The sequence below is a fragment of the Amphibalanus amphitrite genome, unplaced genomic scaffold, assembly GCF_019059575.1.
Source record: "Amphibalanus amphitrite isolate SeventyFive unplaced genomic scaffold, NRLGWU_Aamphi_draft 001770F_arrow, whole genome shotgun sequence".
NCBI classification, from domain to species: Eukaryota; Metazoa; Arthropoda; class Thecostraca; order Balanomorpha; family Balanidae; genus Amphibalanus; species Amphibalanus amphitrite.
Genome location: NW_024883263.1, coordinates 39,415 through 59,880, shown reverse-complemented (window position 1 = coordinate 59,880; position 20,466 = coordinate 39,415). Strand labels below are relative to the sequence as shown.

Sequence of the window (20,466 nt, the reverse complement as noted above, 5' to 3'; positions counted from 1 at the left end):
CGCGCGGGTCCCCCCGTGCCCGTGGCCAGAGCAACAACCATCGGCACACACCGATACAACCAAACAGAACGTGAGACAACATAGGCGGCGAGAGCAGCCACATTGCCAGCTCGGCTACATGACAGCAAACAGCGAACAGCGAAGGCGTGCGCGCGGCGGGGCGGCGGCGGCGGCGGCGGGCGGATCGGGGCGGGGGCGGGGGCGGCCCGTCTCGGCCAGTGAGCGTCGCCCGCCGGCGCCGCGCCGTCGTCGTCGCCATGGCGGCGGCGGCGGCGGCGCGGCGCCGGCGGTAGCGGCGCGCTGGTGCGTTGCATCTGCCCATCCTCAACATCGTCACCCACGCCGAGCATGCTGCCACCTCCTGCGCTAGCGACAGACGCTAAAGAACGTTAGTACATTCAGGCAACGAGCGAGCGGCCGGGTGTCCGAGCTCTGTGGCTCGCCTCTCGGTCAGGCCGACGGCGGCGCTCGGTCCCACTCATTCTCACACGCAAACACACATACAGTAGTGTACACTGGCAGTTGGATGCACGTCAGTTTGTCGGAGGACGGTATGACGTCCCGCATCATTGATTTATCAGGCGGTGAGCGGCGCGTTTATTCGTAACTTATTAACGTGCATGGTGCCGGGTGCAGTGACATGATATGGCTGGCCTCGTTTGGCGATGTGGGCGTGAATGTAAGCTCGCTGATGTCATGTTCGAGTTTTTACCACTATGTGCCTTCTGTTCATGTTTGCTCGTCCCTGTTTTGAGTGTCGGTGCCCTCTCTCCCAGAAGATCTAGATAGGGGAGTCGCGTAAGGCTCCTTCAGTTGGTTGCCCGCCGTCCCTGTAGTGTATGTCAGTACCAGTGACCCCCTCTCCCAGCAGCCGAGGGAGGGGTGGCGCGGCTCGTCGTCGGTCGGACGCGCCGCCCACCCGTCCGGACGGTCAAATTGATTTGTCGGCCGCGTGGTGCCGTCATTAGGGAGCGATCTGGATTGGCCCACCGCTCGATTGACGGATCACTGTCGCCGAAACTGGACCCCTAGCGGGCCAGCGGACGCACCCCTGGCCGGGTCAACCCTGGTGCGGCGTCTCCAACCCTGGGTGGAGCTGTTGTACCCCGAAGGTCAGTGCTCCAGCGTGAGACTGTGACCCGTTGATCAGGGAATGTACCTGACGTGTCCAGAGCTGTACAGTGTATCGTGAGGAGAGGACGAGCAGACAGCCATTCTGGGGTCACGGGGTCACCCAGAGGTCATCAGGAGCGTTCAGTGTCAGTGTGGGTGGGTTCAGAGGGCTGACACGAGGACACGACCGAGGGTCGCCGCTGGTTAGAGCTAATGCGGATGGCTATAGCTAGCAGGCTCGCAGGGAAGGAGGTTAGCGTTTAGTGTTGGGATTGGTAACGGATGCATGTACTATTAAGTGTTGGTTAGTATTTAGTAGCTATATTGTAAATCTTTGCTAGTTGCAAGGCTGCATCAAGGCTGCATATTTACATACAAATTTAGCGGATGACCTCCTGACGACTTATAAATAGTAACCGTCTCGATTCAGCCCTGTATTGTTTTTATACGGCGATTTATGGGCCATTAACAGCGCCCTTGGTGACGGCTGGGCCTGTATTGCAGGTGTGCACGCCACCTGGTGAGCCAATAAAACCAGCACGGACGATGAATACCGAGCAATGAGCTGCAATCTATTAGACTCTAATTCGCCTATGAATGGTAGCACGAATGCATTTAGCAGAGTAATAAAACAAACTGAATAAAATGGTATAATATCATAATGCAATTTTCTGCTATATAGCATGATTTCTTATGTCTACATTTTTATCCCTTTGAAGTTTTTTACTGATAAAAATAATGAATGTTTATTCAAAAATCGTAACACAGCATCTGACAAATATTTGCATTTGCTTTTAAAGACAAAAGCAACGAATTTCTAACACATCGGATAGGTATCAATGCATTAAGAACTCGCCGAGATAATGCTTTGAACAATGCTGGTAAGGCTATGAGTTTGATTTGTTTCTAAAAATATTTGTCCGTCCTACAATACAGCTGTGCATTACATTTTACATCTGAACTATCATCTGAATCAAATACTTCTCTATATATAGAGAAGTTTGTGTCTGAATGCATCAGAAAGCTGAAGGCTCGTTTAAAAAAATAAGTATTGACTTTTTAACAATTTTTTTCCAGGCAACCAATGCATACCTACAACTTACGAAATTATGAAAACTAAACGCTTTAGGTGAAAGACTAATGGATGTTTGCCGAATGTTTGTTCAGCTGGTTTGCTTATAGTGTGTTTGTTGTCCGGTCCACATTGTGAAATTGTGCGACATAGTTTTTGTGACAGCGAACATTGTGCTTAGGTGCGATTCATTCAGGTGCACAACATCCTAACAATCATCTTAGATGTCTAACATCAACCATTGAATCATTCACGTGTGGGCGGTCACATGTCATTTATATCATGTCCCACGCAAAGCATAGACGGAACGGTGAAGCATAGCCTTCAGCGAAGCCCTCGCCCCTCCCTGTACATTGAAAAGCCCAACAGCCCAGCGCAAGCCGGCTCGCTCAGCCCACGCTGTCCCACAGAAGCCCGAGCTGAAGCCCGCCAAGCCCCAAGCCCCCGGCGACTTACCCGCGCGCCCAGCGACGTGGTGGGCTTCTCCATGAGGTCCCAGAGGAACTTTTGGTACTGGGCGCACCGGCCCGTGCCAAAGTCCTCCTCCTCTCGCGTCTTCAGCGAGTCGGCCTCCTTACGCATCTCGTCATGCACGTGCTCGCGCCGCTGGTGGTACTTGTGCTGGCAGCAGGACTCCAGGTACAGCTCGTCAATGCCCCAGTAATCGAGGTCCTCGCTAAACGCCATCACACACATCTCCTCCACCAGGTGAAGCTTGCCAGTGCGGTAAAAGTTCAGAATGCTACTGAATGAACGCGGGTGCCGGTCGAAAAAGTACTCGTTATCGACCAAAGAGTATTCGTCACAGATCTCCATGATCGATTCGTGCGTGTTTCGGTCCTTGAGGCGGCCGAGGCGCGTGTGGGGCAGTCGCTCCAGGGTTGACCACAGCACCTCGTGGCGCATGCCGCCCACGTTAATGATGACGCGCGTGTTGAGTGCCTTGCTGCGCATGATGGTGTACGGCTCCGGCGGCAGCGAGGTCATGGATCGCGACTGGTGACGAAGTGCCGCCGAGCCGGCCGTCGCCGCCGCCGCCGCCGCCGCCGCCGCCGCCTCGCCGGCCTCGCTGGGCGCCCGCTCGCGCGCGCCCCGCGTCTGGCTGCCATCGCCGCCGGCCGCGCCCGAGTCGCCGGGATTCTTGCTCATCTCCGTGGCCGGGTCGGCGCCTTTCTGTGGATCAGAGATGGGCCGTTAGCGCCGTGAATGGCGGAACAGTGGGCGGTGGTCTGCTTCATATTCCCCTCTGAGCCGACAGAGAGGTGCTCGGAAACGGCCGGTCAGTCCGATCAATGGCCGATACCGCGCGATCGGTGAGGATACCGAGTTAGTATTCAGGCTAGGTACGAAACCAAGCAAAAGCGCCTTAGACTAAACCACTTCAGGAACCAGCTGTGTGATGTTACTCCCGAAGACTGGCTGATAAAATCAACTGAATAATGAGGCTTTTAGTTGGTGTGCATACAAATGTTCTTCCCTTATAACAGCGTCATCGTTCCTACCAATTCATGCCTAATTAGACATTACAGTGCTTCGAACGTTTCTCGTTTTTGCCTATCAAAGAAGTCATGTAAGTTCTGTTTTCTTTAGTCGGAGCAAATATATCCGTTAGGTATCATAGTTTTCAGTAAGATAATCGAAATTGATCAAACGATATCGAATCGAAGCAGTTAGCAGCACTCGTGTGCACATCAACAACACACATTATGCGCATTTTAGTACGCAGAATGATAGGAAATTCATATTGAATGCTACTGAAATGTGACAAGTATCTATATTTACCCATATCTGTATCGAACAACATTTTTTAACATAAACAGAAAAATAAAAACGCATAAGGTTGCGTGAATATTAGCGAGCCAAATATTATGTTATAACATTGCGAAGACAATTTTTTCTGTTAAGGATCCGGCCCGTGTCCCGTCTCCCATGGCGCACGTACTCTGAAGAGTCGTCGAGCGGCACTAGCCGCGCTGCGCACTGGCTCCATGACGCTTCTCGAGGTGGCACGTCGGCGCCTGGCACGTGCCACGGGGCGCGTGGGAGCGTTACTGACGGCGGCGGCCGGCTGGCCCGTGCCAACGTCCCACTCGGCGGCGCCCTCCCACTCCACGGCGACGGCTCTGGACAGCGGCCGACCTCAGCGGTGCCTCGACCTCCCGCGCGCCCGGCCTGTGTCACACTGCCGCCCGCGCCGCGGCGCGCGGCCTCCGCACCGCCAGAGCCCGGTCCAGGCGCCTCTCTCGGCCACTCACAGGTCCCGCCGCAGCCTCCGCGCTTTCCGGCCCGCTGACGTCCACTAAGCGGTCTCCATAGCCGGGCGGGGCGCCGGGGGCGTCGGCACGCTAATCACAACACCACGCCACGCCGCCTCTCCATTACCCGGAAACGGCCCTTACGCGGAGCGCGCCGATGCGAAACGGCGTGCGCCGTGCGGCGCAGCCTCCAGGGCCGGCGTGAGGTGCGCTGCACGTGCGAGCGGCAGACGTGCTCCGACGAGCGCGAGACAACGTGCGCCAGAAACACCTCGCCAAAACGTGAATGAGCTGCCGGTCGGCGTGACGGCGACGCACTCGCCGCGCACACTGTACCGAACGGTGACCGACGAGCGGCGGCGCCGGCGGGCCGCCGCGCTACCACGGAAACGACTGACAACAGAGCTCGCGCCGCCGAGCCACACGTGCCGCCGGACGTCACGGAAACAGCCGTCAACAGTGCACGTGCACACCTCGGCGGTGCACGGACGGCGCGCACGACCCGTGGCATCGACGGCGGCCGCAAGGACGGCCGGCCGGCGATCGATGCCAAAGTTACATCGGAGCAGTGTGCTCACCGGGGCCGGTCCGTATTGAGCCGGAGCTGCAGGCCGTCTTTCCGGCCGGTTAGTGGGTAATTATGGGCCTGGTGGTGTACTAAATGAACGGGCCGAGGCCGAGTCGGTGTATCGCCAGAGTGGATGAATCGACTGCGTAGTGTATTGATGGCCAAAAAGAACCGGCGCACCACGGCTGGCCGATATCAATTTGATTCATATATAAAAAAATAATCATAAAGGGGCAGTGCTACGAAGCATGACGATTGTAAATTGGATCGAATGACTTAATTACTCTTCCGTGCATGCTATTTTTGTATATGATAAACAAACATAGTAACAAATTTGTTTTTAATTACCATAATGTCGGATAGATTTAAGCACCAATGTCCATATCCTTACCAGTGAAGGGATAGAAACGGCAAAACCGCAGAATGCCAAATGAATAAGCTCGGCAGGGGAACTTAGATCATTACAAATGCAGTCATTACGTAAGACATCCATCAATCTAGACCTGATTTATCAACATATCTGCTTAGGTACTGCACGGATTTCCATGGATTAAATAAATATGTGCGGATATGTGCAAAGTAGCGCCTAGATTCTATAGTTTATCAATAAACCAATTAGCTCAAAATGCTTAACGCATTAAAAGGCATGAAGCACATGCTGACAGCACGTATCCGATACCTTACTCAGTCGGGGAAATATGAAGTCAACAATTATGCAAATGCTCCTCAATACTCGAGTTTATTTCACAACACGGAAGATATGCGGATGGTACCGCGGTCGTTCTATACCCCAGCCTGGCAACCGCAGACGGCAGCGGGCGGTGGCCAGTCGCCAGCTGGCCTCAGGCAGCGGCCCGGCCGCACATGAAAACACTAATTCTGGGTCACCGGAGTAGCAAGTGTCGTGCTGTTGTCGACCCGTCCCCAGTGGTCGCCCCGCTGCGCCGGAGGAGCGACTGGATCAAACCGGCTTCAACCGACGGAGGACGACGGACGCCAGGACAAGGGAACGGTGTGGATCTTTACGATGATGCATGCGAAATGACTTACTTTTTCCGAGGCGTGAAACTTATCCCTGGAGTGCCTCCGATATCAATGTCTGGTGTCACCCGTCACGTTGCTCCCTTCGGGCTCCTCCCTTTATGTCCTCCTTGCTATCACCGTCTGGTATGCCTCTCTGGCCGGTGTCTCGATCCCTGAAGTCTCTGTCCGGTGTCACCACCCGTGTCACCCTCTTACCATCGCTCCCTTATGACACTGTAGTGTTCTGGTGACCCCGTCCCAGTAACCGGAGCCGGCGCGTGTTGACACCACACCGAGCCACAGCGAGAGGTCACGCGAGTAACCGGAGACAGTTGCCGAGGAGGCACGTGCCGCTCCACCAGAGGCGGAAGGCGCTGCCCGGTCACGGCTGGATGACACCCACTATAAGGACGCGCCAGGCTCTCCTCCGTTCTAGGACGAGGTATGTGAGATGGCGTGCTCTGTCGGAAGCCATTGTATGGATATGATACATGCCACGCCGCCGGCTGTGATGAGGGCAGATGGAAGACCGGCACGGAAACATGGGTGGTTTTTTGTATGGTGATGAGGAACACACTACACATAATCATGATGCTTATGATAGATACAGACTATTTATATTTTCTTTAATGATATTTGAAAGATTGATCAAATTCCAGGGACAAACTCAACTCCGAATAAAAATAATACAAAAAACGTGTATTGTAAATGTTGGGTTAATCCTTATCATTAACGTTCTACCTAAAATGCAAATATCAAAATGGGTATATGAATTTTCACGGTGGCAATTTCGGAAATTAGAGGACCACAGAAATTTAATAGCAAGCGCCCAAATTCGTTCCCCCATGTCTGCCCGGATAAACGGCATGTCCTTTTGAGCGCACAAGCTAAATTACCAGTATGGTGCTACAACTTTTAAAAGTTCATAGGTCCATGCCTATTGTCTATATGAATTGCGGTAGTCACGTGACAGGCGTCGAATAACGTCCAATGATGTTGTCGCTCACCAACACTAGGAAACGGTGACAGCGTGCGCCATGTCAGCACAAAGTATGACTGACATCCTGTAAACAGGTCTGTCACCCTGCGGTACGACACCTCTGTCACGCCGCAGTCTCAACCATCCTTTCCCAACCAGACAACCCCAGAAGAGATCGTTCTCTTCCCCGGGGACCGCCCACAACAGTCACCCTCCTCTCGCTCTAAACAGTGCGTCCGCTCGCTCAGTTCTGGTCCTCTTCAACCGGTACTGCCGCGTGACCGCCATCCGACCGGCCGTGGCCCCCTCTCACTGGCGCACAGCCAGCTGCATATTTGATGCGTCGTCGGGCGTCGGGCGAGGACGGCCGATTGGTCGTCTCTGGTCAGCCGAGAGAGCGTCATCCCCCTCCCCCCTCGCCGAGACACCGCCCTCCGCCGTCCACCGCCGCGTCACCGTCGCATACTCGTGTGAACGAGTTGTTGATATTGGCACATCACGCCGGCACACGAACCTTCGCATCGCATCGGCCGCCAGCTGCATAGGAAATGTTCCAGTATGTATCGCGGAAGAATCTACGTAGTGGCTCTTCCCGCCTCGTCGGTGGGGGAGGGGGAGGAGGGGAGCGCAGCATCGCCGGCGGCGCGGCGTGGGGGGGGGGGGGGGTGGGGAGGGGAGAGGGAGAGTGAGAGATGGTCCGGAGACGATGTAATCGATGATGGGAGTGAGCCGCGCGGCCCAGACAACGGCTGCGAAAGATATGGTGTGGAGGCGAGCGAGAGAGGGCAACAGGTCAGATTGAGATGCAGAGCCAGCGGCCGGAAACGGCTTACTAGGCAGCGATAGCGTCTTCACGGCTCATCTGATACCAGTGATACATGTGCCCGGATCTTTTCCTTAGCGTAGGAAAAGGTGCAGTCATGCTTATCAAGTAACGTAGGAATGTAACTCATACTAGAAACATTTGATTAGGGTTATGTGAAAATGGCAATATCTTATCGTTGAATACGATAAGGTTTACCGTAAGCGTCTAGCAGCTTTTCCAAATGCCTTTTTAATATCTGGAACTACCACGAACCGCATCAACGCAACCGCAACAATCACCACAGACACAGCAGCCACCGCCATCACGATGGCACCAACCTTCCATCGCAATGGCACCGCCCACCGCCCGCCATGGCACCGCCTACCTCCGCTCCTCCGCCCCGCTCCTCCGGCCGTACCGGGCGGTGCCGTCTACGCCCGCCGCTCGTGCCCGTGACGCCCGTGCGTGACGCGCGACCTCCGCTCGGCAGACACGGTCTCGCGGCCGGTCGACCCCGGAGGCGGTGGCGTGCGCGGCACGGCACGCGTGCACGCCCACCGTCGACCGACTGGCGCCAGATTTGGCCCACTGTGCAGAGGCGGCCGTGGGCGAGCGAACCCTGTGTCCGCTATCGTGGAACGAACGATTGCGGCCAATCCCTCGACGGAGGCATTGGCAGCGTGGCGACATTCTTGGTGCCTTTGTTTGCAGTTATTTTGCCAACCTGCACTTCTACATTAGCTGGAGAGAAAATAGTAACGACTTCATGAGTGCCATGTCTGCTGCATCAACATCTGGCATAGCATATGCAATGGCTCTTTTTTATCCCCAGCTCTTCTCCTTTTTCATTCTCTATCACATTGCACCCCCTCCACCCATCCCCCACCATTCCGTCGGCCGCGGCGCTCGCCTGCGGCCATCCCAGCGCTCTATGAGTCCCTGTCGGAGCGACGGACCGCCTCGGGGCCTGCCCGGCTCGACAGCTCGACGGCCGAGCGGCGCCGCCGTCGAGGGCGGCCGCTCGATACGAACGGGCGCGGCGACACCGACCGACCGTCGGTGACGGCGACACCCCCGCCGCGCCCGAGCGGACGCGGCACGGACACGACCGAGCGACGGCCGTTGTGGCCGGCAAATGCGGCTAGTGGCGCGTACGCAGCTGAGATGGAAGTCATTGGGTCGTTGGGGAAGGACGGATAGAGGGAGACCCAATACTCATGGGGTTGGTATAGATCGACGGAGGGAGACTCGGCCAGTAGGGCAAGCATTGATCGAGAGGAGAGACTGTGCCACAAGGTAAAGACGGTGAAGGGGAGATATATTAGCGTAATGGAGGAGAAAGATGAAAGGAGGGGAGAGGGATTAGGGGAGCCAGCAGACGCACGTGGAGCATATTTTCTGGGTAGTTGGCGACTCGTGCAGACAATTGATTTCACAATTAGACTCGTGCAGAAAAATGGTTTCACAATCAGTGGAATGCCACTTTGTGTGACGGTTATCAACAACCGACAGCGCATAAGAAAAGTAAGTGTGCACTGCAATTAATTTAACTGTCGTAACTGCATCCATTCTCATCGGAGGGTTCTATATATGCTCTCCCGAGAAGATATCCTCTTCAAGCACGCTCGATTTTCGAATATCAGCAGGCTCGCGCTGACAGTGGCCACCAAACTCGACACTCCGTCACCGAGTGGTGGGCATAGACACTAGTCAGGTCTCGCTGACTGGTGGACGTCGGCAGGTCACGGCCATCGCTCAGTCCGACGACAGCGACAACCCAAATCTGCCCGACAAATTCTCGGACAACAGGTTACACAGGGTCGCCCGAGCCAGCACAGTGTCTCAGAGCTTTGAGTGGGTTCGGAATGGAACGTGGCGATAAGGCCAATTCTAAAACCAAGACCAGCGTTTTAGCCTCTCAGTCTTCAGAACCGAGGTTCCTTCCACTATCCCATCCCATCCCATTTCATCCCATCCCATCCCATCCCAGTTACTCCCATCACATCCCATCTCATCCCAGCTGGGCCCTCCAAAATGCACGAGCGCGTGGTGCAATCGCCGCTCGGACTGGCAACAAATGTGCCACCGCGGGCCGGTCCGCCGGCGACGGCGGCCGTCGATCGAGCGGCTCGGCGCGCCGCCGCCTCCCATTGGTCGACGCCGGCTGACGCTAGCCGCCGCCGCCGTCGCGTCGAACACTGTCTGGGGTCGCGGCCGTGGCGTGGGCTGCTGGCGCGCTGTTCGGCACATTTTACGGCCGTACAACGGGCCTGATTAAGATTGGAGTGCGCAAGGGCGCGCCCTGGTGATAGCGATCGGTGGTCATCCGCAAATTGAGCCGCTGAAAAGAGGTCACCCGCGGCAATGGCAAGTCTCCGCTGAGAGATTAGGTAACATGGTTGACCTGACAGCCATTCTGTGAGGCTTAGTAAGCGCGTAAATATTGGCAGACACGAGCATTTTGTTATAACAGCCGAACCTAGACAATTTCAAGCGACATTGTAAACTACCTTCTTTATTTTTTTTTGCACCGAATATCTGTATCAATTATACAAATATAGACACGAAACGCTAGTGTACGACTCCCATCCCGCATAAGATTCCGTTGAATCCACAATTTGGCCGGCCACAGACGCGGGGCTGGCGTTTTTGTTTGTCCGAAGATGGAGTGCTCGCCGCCCTGGCCCGGATGACAGTCACCGGCCCGGACTATCTGTCTTCACAGAGGGAAACGCGCACGGGGAGCTCGGCGAAACCCGCTGCCGGCGGGCAGATTCAGATATATGCGTGCGCCGGTAGGAATCGAACACTGCGAGACAGCGCTGCAATTGAGGGGAAGGGATGGAAAGATTGGCTATTCCAGTAGACACGAGAGGATGGAAGGTGGATACGAATATAAGTGGCCCCATAATATTAAGGGGATATGACTATAAATATTCGTGCATGCTTCCCGCAGGGCTATAAAAAGCGAGTTGATATTTTCTGTGGGAGGTTATATGCAATCCCAATGCACCTTTGGCGGCCACCGAAATGTCAGCGATGCTGAGCTTTTCCGCGACAAGGCACCCCTCCATGTTTCGACGCCGGTTGAAGAAGAATGTGTTCCGAATGGACGGGGACCCACCCACCAAGAAAACGAATGGCTCGAACCGAGCGCCGATACTTTTGTTCCCCGAGAGCAGCGGGCGCGGACAAAGAAATCCTTCGAAGGCTGACCTACTTCACGACCACGTTTCTTGTTTTGCGGTTGAAACATGGACACATCGAGTAGAGTTTCTGCGACCGCAAACTCGCATTCAATCGGAAAGCAAGAAACAATTCGTTCCTAAGGATTGCTTCAGTTTGTCGCTCTTCTCACACTGCCATCTATGGCGCCAGCTCCATCCCTCTTCCACCATCCGTGACGTAGGCTCCATTTCTCCCATACCTCCGCTCGCAAGCGCGTGCGTCGCGCCGTCGTGGCTCTGTTGTGAGCGGGCGCGGAGCCGGCCGGAGCGGCCTCTGTTGTTCGGCGGTGAGGCGGACGACGACGCCCCAGGCCCTCCTTACCTCCGCCGTGAAAGGTCAGAAGTCACCCCGGGATCGATGCCGACCGGCAGGGAAAAAAATGCCACAAACTCTCTGCGTGACCAAAAGGTTTTCCGTTTACTGTAGAACAGCAAGATTGGCGACTTGCTCTCGAACCGCTTGAAACAAGTTCGGCTAATAATTCAGTCACTCAAATAGTTATCGTCTTAGTTTTGTCCTACAAATGGAAACCGGAACTCCGCTGTGAAGTGGATGAGTTTTTAACTATTTTTCCTTCCGGCGAATGCTGCCATATTTCTGGACGGCTGGAGGGTCGCAGTGCCTGCCTGCTGCCCTCGGGCGATATCTGTGATAGCTGAACTCGGCGCGAGGGCGACAGCAGGACGCGAGCACACGCAGAGCTCTTTGGAAGTGCTTCGATCAAAAGCAAAGCACGAACTGTATATATTTTCGTTGGGATGGGAGGGAAGGAAAAATTGTAGAGGAGCAAAAGATTGAAAATAATAAGTCTTGGGCGCTGTTGGGATGCCAGCTTTGAAAGTAGGCCGACAGAGACAAAGCGGCTTCGATTTTGTTTACGGGCTTTGAGAAGTTGCCGGCAACGGTTGGATGGCTTTCTGGGATGCTACGTTATTGGTCAAGTTTATATCAGCTCTCCAGCTATCCTGACGGCTGTGGTCGAAACTGAGATGCAGCATGGGATGAGCTGGGACAGAACTGACAGCTTAAATGTACCATACATCCAGTAAACATGAGTTATAACATAAAATATCCACCTCTAGAACAACAAAATGTTTCTAATTTCATAGTCCTGCATCAGCGATAGTAGGGAGTTTCAGAGAAGAAAGACAACTGCAGCTTTCTTTTATAGCTGGGAATGAAATTTTTGTTTGATTCGGGTATACTGATTGATTTGGGTGAATATATTTGTAACTATAGCCTTGGGACTTCCCAACATCACTTTCTATCCTACAATACAGTCACCTTAGTTGATTCCCAAACTTAGTGACATGAGTAGCTATCACGTCAGCCAAGGCCAAACGTTTTTTATAGTTCATAAGCGATCATTCACACAATTTAGGGTGACCGGTTTTGCAAAAAGTTTCGAAAAGTTTTGCTCCCCAGGTCTAATCTAACGTATTTGGGGGTGCTGATCACGAATCCGGCGGAAAAAATATAAAATTCGAATTTTTTTTGACCGCCCCGGCTCTTTGAATATTTCCGGTTTTCTCAATTTTTGCATGTTTTTGAATAATATGATGAATGTAATGAAAATTTATTAACAATGTATCGCTAAATGCATGTACCAGTCGATTCGGCATACAGCGGCGTCGAAATCGGCACGCCGCCTGCTTCACCGGCCTCGCAGGAAAGCATAAGGCTCGGCAGGTTTGCGTTAGTTACCCTATTCTCTCCATAGATGGCGCTGGCGTAGCCGCCCGCCGGCCGGTCGTTGCCGTGCCGTTCACAGCCCCGGCGGTCACTTGCGACCGTCGTGGTCGTTATGCTACGTCTATCAAAGCACGACAGAAATGTTCACTTCATTTTTATGTTACTTCAGACATATTTTAGACCTAATGTTGAATTGGATAAATGACTATCGTGAATTGGCGAAATAGTGGAGTGCGCTCGGGAGCCATTTACAATAGCGAGGAACGTAGGTGGATTGATCTGAGTAACATATGACACTGCGTTCACTGTTGATATGAAGTTTATTCACACTATGAAGTCGGGTGACATGAGAACAAAGTGACTAACATACCTTGTGTACGACAGGCGACACATGGATGAAGCTAATGCTACTTTTTCATTTTGTTTCGGTAGGCCCGTTTGTTCAGAGCGTAGCCGTCCTGTCGGTCTGCGCCTGTTACAGCTGTGACTGATTCGGTGGTCAGCTTTACAGCCCTTTCGGTGGATTGGGTATGGCAGGGGACCTCCTTTTTAAGGGGAGTCTGTAGAAAGTCGTGCAACTCATCCTCGCTCATGTGTCGTACACAAGGGGGCTCAATGTCTCGGCCCTCGTCAACCGCTCGCTGCACGTTAACCAGTTCCATATAGTTGTTCGCTTGGACGTTAATTTCCGGCAGCCGGAAGTGCCGAATGGGCTGCTGCTGTGGCGGTGGGGGTGGCAGCTTTGGCGGCGGTCGTGGCGGCGGTGGTGGTGGTGGTGGTGGTGGTGGTGATGGCCGCCGCCTCTGTCGCCGCTGCTCCTGCTGTGGCGGGGGCGGGAACGGCGGCTGCTCCTGTCGCTGCCTTTTTTGACGAATGCTCTGGATTATGCGGACTGCATCTGCCCTAATGCCATGCCCCCGCCACAGCAGAAGCAGCGGCGACAGAGGCGGCGGCCACCGCCACCACCACCACCGCCACCGCCGCCACCGCCACAACAGCAGCAGCGGCGTCTGAAACGGCGGCGGCCATCACCACCACCACCACCACCACCACCACCACCACCACCACCACCACCACCACCACCACCACCACCACCACCACCACCACCACCACCACCACCGCCGCCGCCGGCACCGCCGCCACGACCGCCGCCAAAGCTGCCACCCCCACCGCCACAGCAGCAGCCCATTCGGCACTTCCGGCTGCCGGAAATTAACGTTCAAGCGAACAGCTATATGGAACTGGTTAACGTGCAGCGAGCGGTTGACAAGGGCCGAGACATTGAGCCCCCTTGTGTACGGCACATGAGCGAGGATGAGTTGCGCGACCTTCTACAGACTCCCCTTAAAACGGGGGTCCCCTGCCATACCCAATCCACCGAAAGGGCTGTAAAGCTGACCACCGAATCAGTCACAGCTGTAACAGGCGCAGACCGACAGGACGGCTACGCTCTGAACAAACGGGCCTACCGAAACAAAATGAAAAAGTAGCATTAGCTTCATCCATGTGTCGCCTGTCGTACACAAGGTATGTTAGTCACTTTGTTCTCACGTCACCCGACTACATAGTGTGAATAAACTTCATATCAACCGTGAACGCAGTGTCATATGTTACTCAGATCAATCCACCTACGTTCCTCGCTATTGTAAATGGCTCCCGAGCGCACTCCACTATTTCGCCAATTCACGATAGTCATTTATCCAATTCAACATTAGGTCTAACTAAATGTGTCTGAAGTAACATAAAAATGAAGTGAACATTTCTGTCGTGCTTTGATAGACGTAGCATAACGACCACGACGGTCGCAAGTGACTGCCGGGGCTGTGAACGGCACGGCAACGACCGGCCGGCGGGCGGCTACGCCAGCGCCATCTATGGAGAGAATAGGGTAACTAACGCAAACCTGCCGAGCCTTATGCTTTCCTGCGAGGCCGGTGAAGCAGGCGGCGTGCCGATTTCGACGCTGCTGTATGCCGAATCGACTGGTACATGCATTTAGCGATACATTGTTAATAAATGTTCATTACATTCATCATATTATTCAAAAACATGCAAAAATTGAGAAAACCGGAAATATTCAAAGAGCCGGGGCGGTCAAAAAAAATTCGAATTTTATATTTTTCCGCCGGATTCGTGATCAGCACCCCCAAATACGTTAGATTAGACCTGGGGAGCAAAACTTTTCGAAACTTTTTGCAAAACCGGTCACCCTATTCACACATCTCCAATAAGGGAAGAAATAATATTTCTGTAAATCAATATTTCTGTAAGGAACAACCATTATATATGGTTATTGTAAGGCCATGCTAAAAGCCTTTATCCTTTTCGCACTACCGAAAGTACCGCGGGCTCTTTGTCTTTGTGATCCGTCCATCCGCGCAGGGCTGCTCCGAAACGCACGACACGCAGATCATCACCATTTCTAGTCTCTCAACAACCTGTTCAATATCCCGACGCTACTAACACCGCTCAATTCAGATTCAGCGGCCGGCGCGGCCCATCACACGCAGCCCGGACAGTCTGTCCGTGCTGCCCCGTGGCGAGCGGGACAGCCCAGAGACAGTCCACCCTCCGGGACGGCGGCCGGCCCGACCCGACCTCCACTGGATGCGCATTAGGCGGCCCGGACGCCCGCCGGAAAGAACCCACGCTGCGAAGCGCCGGGCCCGCCGCGCATCCCATCTATCTAATCTAGGAGAATGGCCGGGCGCGTCTCCTGAGGGCAGGGGGGGGGGGGAACCGGTGGCCAGGGATGCAGCGGTCAGATTCCAGATAAAGACGATGGCCAGAATGACCTAGATAAGTTCCGTATCCATTATGTTTTAGAGCACAATTTAGCGGGGAAGGAAGCGTGCCAGGAAATTCGTGAAGAACGAATTACTAATTGTTAATTCCAGACGCAGTTATGCATGGCATACATTGAAAATCTTCATTTCTCCACTGCCATAAGCTCATGTACCCATTACTGCTAAAAAGTGCAGCTATTGCCCTTGTTACACATCATCGGACAAAGACCCTTCACCGAGATAAACTGGCTGAGATGACTGATAGTTCCGAGCATGGCGGGTCACTTCTCACGCCTTGGGTACCACGTGACCTCAAGGGCGTCTGATTTTGAACGGCGTCCAAGACCAGCGGGGGTGCGTCATCGCTATGGGCTGTGCCGCCGGCCACCGCCACCCGCCGTCCCGTCTGGATAAACCGTTCGCCACCCACCGTCCGCCTCCATCCGCCCGCTGTCGTTCAGCTTGTTGCACCGAGTCGCCGCGCCCGCGTCACCGGGATGCTGTTGATACCGTCCCACTTTTCCTTCACCCTTCTGCCGGTGTCGACTGCGACGGCCGCGACTCAGACTCCGGCCGGTGGTCGCGTCCACCGCGGTGGTCCGAGCCGAGGGGCGGCGGCGAGGGCGCGCAGAAGCCGGCCGGCGGCTTGGCCGGCTGCCCGGGCCGCTGGCACGCCGGCGCGCGGCCGCTGGCCCCCAGTCGCCTCACGCTCGGTCATGCCTGCCGCTGCGAGCGAGCGAGCCGGGCCGGGTGCCGTCAGCGCGCGGCGGCGCCGATCCATCAGCGAACGGAGCCGGCCGGGCTGAACTGGGGCCGCCGCCCGTCTGGGGCGGCGCGAACCGGCCTACGGCCTTTGTTATAGCGCGGGCGTTATACGCTGTCTTGCCATTTAATTGATGTTTCATAACACATTAAACTGTCTTAATTATGTGCGTGTTTGGATCTTATTTGTAAATTATCGGACATGGCTTCCCTATAGCGCCCAATGAATGAGTTGTAGGAAAGACACGTTCGTCCTTATTTGGCGGCTGTAGGCTATATGTAGAGTATGCCAACCATAAATAAATAAAATTCCGATACCAGCCTCATTTCGATTCGATTTCAGCTCCGCTTAGCGCTTCTACTAGTCATTGTTTTCCAATCCCCGCAGTGCAGTTCAGGCCAGAGTCCATTGTTTCCCTGCGCGTCGCTGATACTGTGCCGCATTACATCTCTGTCGTGCGGTACAGTCTACCATCGCAGGCATCGAACGAGAACCCGCCACTCGTCGGCGACGCGGCGGCGGCTGCAGGTCCTTTGAGCTGCGGCACTACTCGATGCTCATACTGGAGAAGCACAATTCATTTTCTTTTCTTTGTGGCAAGTCGCCTACTAGTGATATAGGTAACTGGTCGTGAACACTATACTGTGATCGGTCTTTGGTCGATGGTCGGTGGTCGGAGGTCGGTGGTCGGCAGGTATGGTTCGGTGTTCGGTGGGGGGTCGGTGGCCAGTGGTCAGGGGTCGGTGGTTGATGGTCGGTGGTCGGTGTTCGGTCCGTAGGTCGGTGGTCGCTGGACGTTTGTCCTTGGTCGGCGGTCGGTGGTCGGTGGTCGGTGTTCAGTCCGTAGGTCGGTGGTCGGCGGTCGGTGTTCGGTCCGGCGGTCGGTGGTCGTTGGTCGTTTGTCCTTGGTCGGCGGTCGGCGGTCGGTGGTCGCTGGTCGGTGGTCGGCGGTCGGCCAGGCGGCGCGATAACCGGGCGGCGCGACTGACGGACGGCTGTTTATGTCGGCTCGGTAAACTGTTTGCCGGACGCCGCTCCGTGCCAATGGCATCGCGAATGGGGCGTGACCGACGCTGCACAATCTTGACAATTGGCCAGCATGCAGCCCTGGCAGATTTGGCAAAACAGACATGAGCTCAGGAAGACCTTGGGCGGATGCGGAACTGGAACTGAAATTGCTCCTGGAATTATTTTCCTTGAAATTATCAAAATAAGACTATGGTTTGGTTTTCGTTGCACAAAGCTCACAGCCTGAATTTAAATTGTTTGGAATTGAAAAACAGCATTTCACCCATGACTGATACAAAAATTGATTCCGAACCCTTCATTGGCCGTTTCATGAATGCCAGTCTCACATTTTACCGTTTTCTGGCCGCTGCATAATCGTTAAAGGGACCCTCCCACCTTCAAAAAAGTTAATGACTTGGCATGAAAGTGATGTCGCTCGGTTCAGAAAGAGCAAAAACGAATATCTACCAAATTTCATCGAAAAATATTCACCGGTTTTCAAGATATTAGACTTTTACTTTTGTTTACTTTTTGGGATCTCCGCTGTTCCTAGCGACTTTATTTGAAAATGCGGCATTTGTTGCGCGCAAAGCAGCATATACCACCGCGTGCTACAAAACGTTTTAGTCAAACATTTAACGGACGTTCGAAAGCCTGATGACGTCATCAGATTCCCGTAATGGTTAAGAGATAGGGACCACGCTGGTCCCACCCTGCAAGTAAAGGGAAGAAATTTCTTGAACACCATAAAGCTGCGGGGGTTGCGACCAGGCCATAAATGGTGGTTTCTGAGCCTGGCCGCAAACCTGGCTATCTCAACTCAAAACTAATGTTAAGGTGGGAGGGTCCCTTTAAGTAGATAATACATTCGGTTCCGCGAACATTGCTGCTCAGAACCAAGACCCCGGCACCTCTGCAATCCACCAGATTAGCTGCTTGGGGAGGGGTGGCTCCCGGCCAGGAGATATGTCAGCGATTCGGTTTAGTGGGGCTGCCCAGTGCCGGCTGGCACTGTCACGGTCACAGCGATTGTTCCTGTGCCACCTTTGTCACAAATACCGCAACCCCACCATCACCAATGTCACTATTATTACCACAATCACCAGCATGAGCGACGTCACCATCGCTAACGCTGTTGCATCTCCTGTCCGGCTGCCAAGAACTGGCGGAGCATCTGACTGATATGCGGTCTGAGTGCAGTAAGACGGCGACGGCGAGATTCATCAGGGTGTGGACAGTCAGAAGTCAGCAAGTAACCCGTCGGAATGATACCATGACGGGTAGAAAGTGTCTCCAGTCCCCTTTGATAGATTCTCTTTACTTTAGAGGAGTATCAGTTAAAGGGACCCTCCCACCTTAACATTAGTTTTGAGTTGAGATAGCCAAATTGGTGGCCATGGCCTGCAAATACCGGTTTGGGCACTCACAACATCGAGAAATGCTTTAATTCGAAGATATGGAATTTCAAACTTGCAGTTTTCGGATTCTAAGGGGCTAATGCATTGGTATGCCCCCTTAGAATTTGTGACGTCAGCGGAGATCTAACGATTTTTAAATCTTAGACTAAAACCATCGTTAACACGTGGTGGTATACGCTGCTTTGCGCGCAACGTCTGCCGCACTTTAAGGCTGCCAAATTATTGCTTCCAAATAAAGTCGCTAGTAACAGGGAGATCCCAAAAAGTAAACAAAAGTAAAAGCCTAATATCTTGAAAACCAGTGAATATTTTTCGGTGAAATTTGGTAGATATTCGTTTTCGCTCTTTCTGAACCAAGGGACATCACTTTCATGCCAATTCATTAACTTTTTTGAAGGTGGGAGGGTCCCTTTAACACTGACTTCCGCATTGCTGATATTTTGCAAACTATACCGAGAAGATTTTTGCCGAATATGCCAAGTCATTGCGATATGTAAACAGTTCGGCCGCCGTTTCTGACGTCACGGATGTCCTGATCTTGTCAGCCATCCATCACTGCTGACGGAATTTCACATGACTATCACATGACCCGGCGCCTACACATATCTGAACGGTGGCACGTGGCGCTCTCACGGCTGACCGGGCGGCCGGCGTTTCTGGCGAACTCATTATCAGCGGCGCCGGTTAGTCGTCAGCTGTGGACCTACCGGACGATCTGTGGCGCTCCACAGCCGGCGCGACGCGGCTAATTGAGCGCACTTGCGCCTCCGGTACTGACCCAGAGCCGGGCCGGCACCCCGAGTGGCCGCCGGCGCCCCAGCTGGTCGATATGTGATTATCACCAGACACCAGTCCGCTGCGATTGCGGAGCGCCGCTGGAGGGTCAGAGACAGGCGCTTTGGACTCATCAACGAAGTTACTAATTCCTCACTTCTCACTTATGGGTAACATGTAATTATTCCTGAAAATGTGAGACCATTCCGAACAATTTCAAGTTCAACATAAGACGCCAAACTACACCACTAGGATTGTTTTCAGTGCATCGTAAGTACTGAAGACCGACAAGGCAACTAAGCCAGCAATCCGTACATGCACCCTATATTTAGCCACCATAAATCCTGACCATGTTTGTGAGAACGTGTGTATGTATAATGAAGGAGGTAGAACGCCTCGATTTATAGCACAATGACATTGTACAATTGTGCGGCTATCAAACGACGTGCGCCCCGTGGCTAGCCTGCGCCGTGCACAGGCTCGCGACCATGCACCCCGTGGCGAGCGTCACGTGTCCCATGAGCCACGCGGCCCGGACACGTCAGTGTGTGGTCTGTTGGCAAGACAACAGCCTTCACCCGCGCTATCCAAAGGCCGACTAACATTTGTGACCTGCGTCCTGCTGAGGTAATGGCGAACAGCTGGAGAAACTAATGAAAAAAGGTTTCCCTCAGGCCATGACTACCTAGGACGGCCCAACAGCATTCCCCTAAAATGGCTGTAAGCAAGTTTCCGAATATTTTCTGCGATGTAGTACTTCTTCTCCTTGTTGACCAGACAAGAAGGCATTAGTGTTGTCAGGCCGCTCCGATATGTAATGCATTGTGCGTGAGAACCTCTCATGGAAATAGTGAGAAACGTGAGAACTTTGCGCTGCACAAGTGATTAAATTGCAGCATGGGCATGTTAGCAGGCCACACTTTTGTAAAGTCACTGGACTTTGTCTATAAATTTTAGTCTCCCACACACATCGAACAAACCT

General features: G+C 53.7%; 1 protein-coding gene across 5 annotated transcripts in view; it reads right to left on the bottom strand.

Annotated features, from left to right (window-relative positions):
- Positions 1–20,466, bottom strand: part of LOC122375081 (potassium voltage-gated channel protein Shab-like) — a 69,281-nt gene that overhangs the window by 43,886 nt on the left and 4,929 nt on the right. For 2 of the 5 annotated variants that reach the window (XM_043354249.1, XM_043354250.1), the window contains exons 1-2: positions 4,128–4,538; positions 2,642–3,358 (exon numbers count right to left, since the gene is read on the bottom strand). In XM_043354249.1, the coding sequence (XP_043210184.1) occupies positions 2,642–3,358; positions 4,128–4,175 (765 nt within the window). In that variant the 5' untranslated portion in view covers positions 4,176–4,538. Of the gene's footprint in view, positions 1–2,641; positions 3,359–4,127; positions 4,541–20,466 lie in introns of those variants that run through there. The other 3 variants (XR_006255339.1, XM_043354252.1, XM_043354251.1) reach the window with 3 other exon arrangements.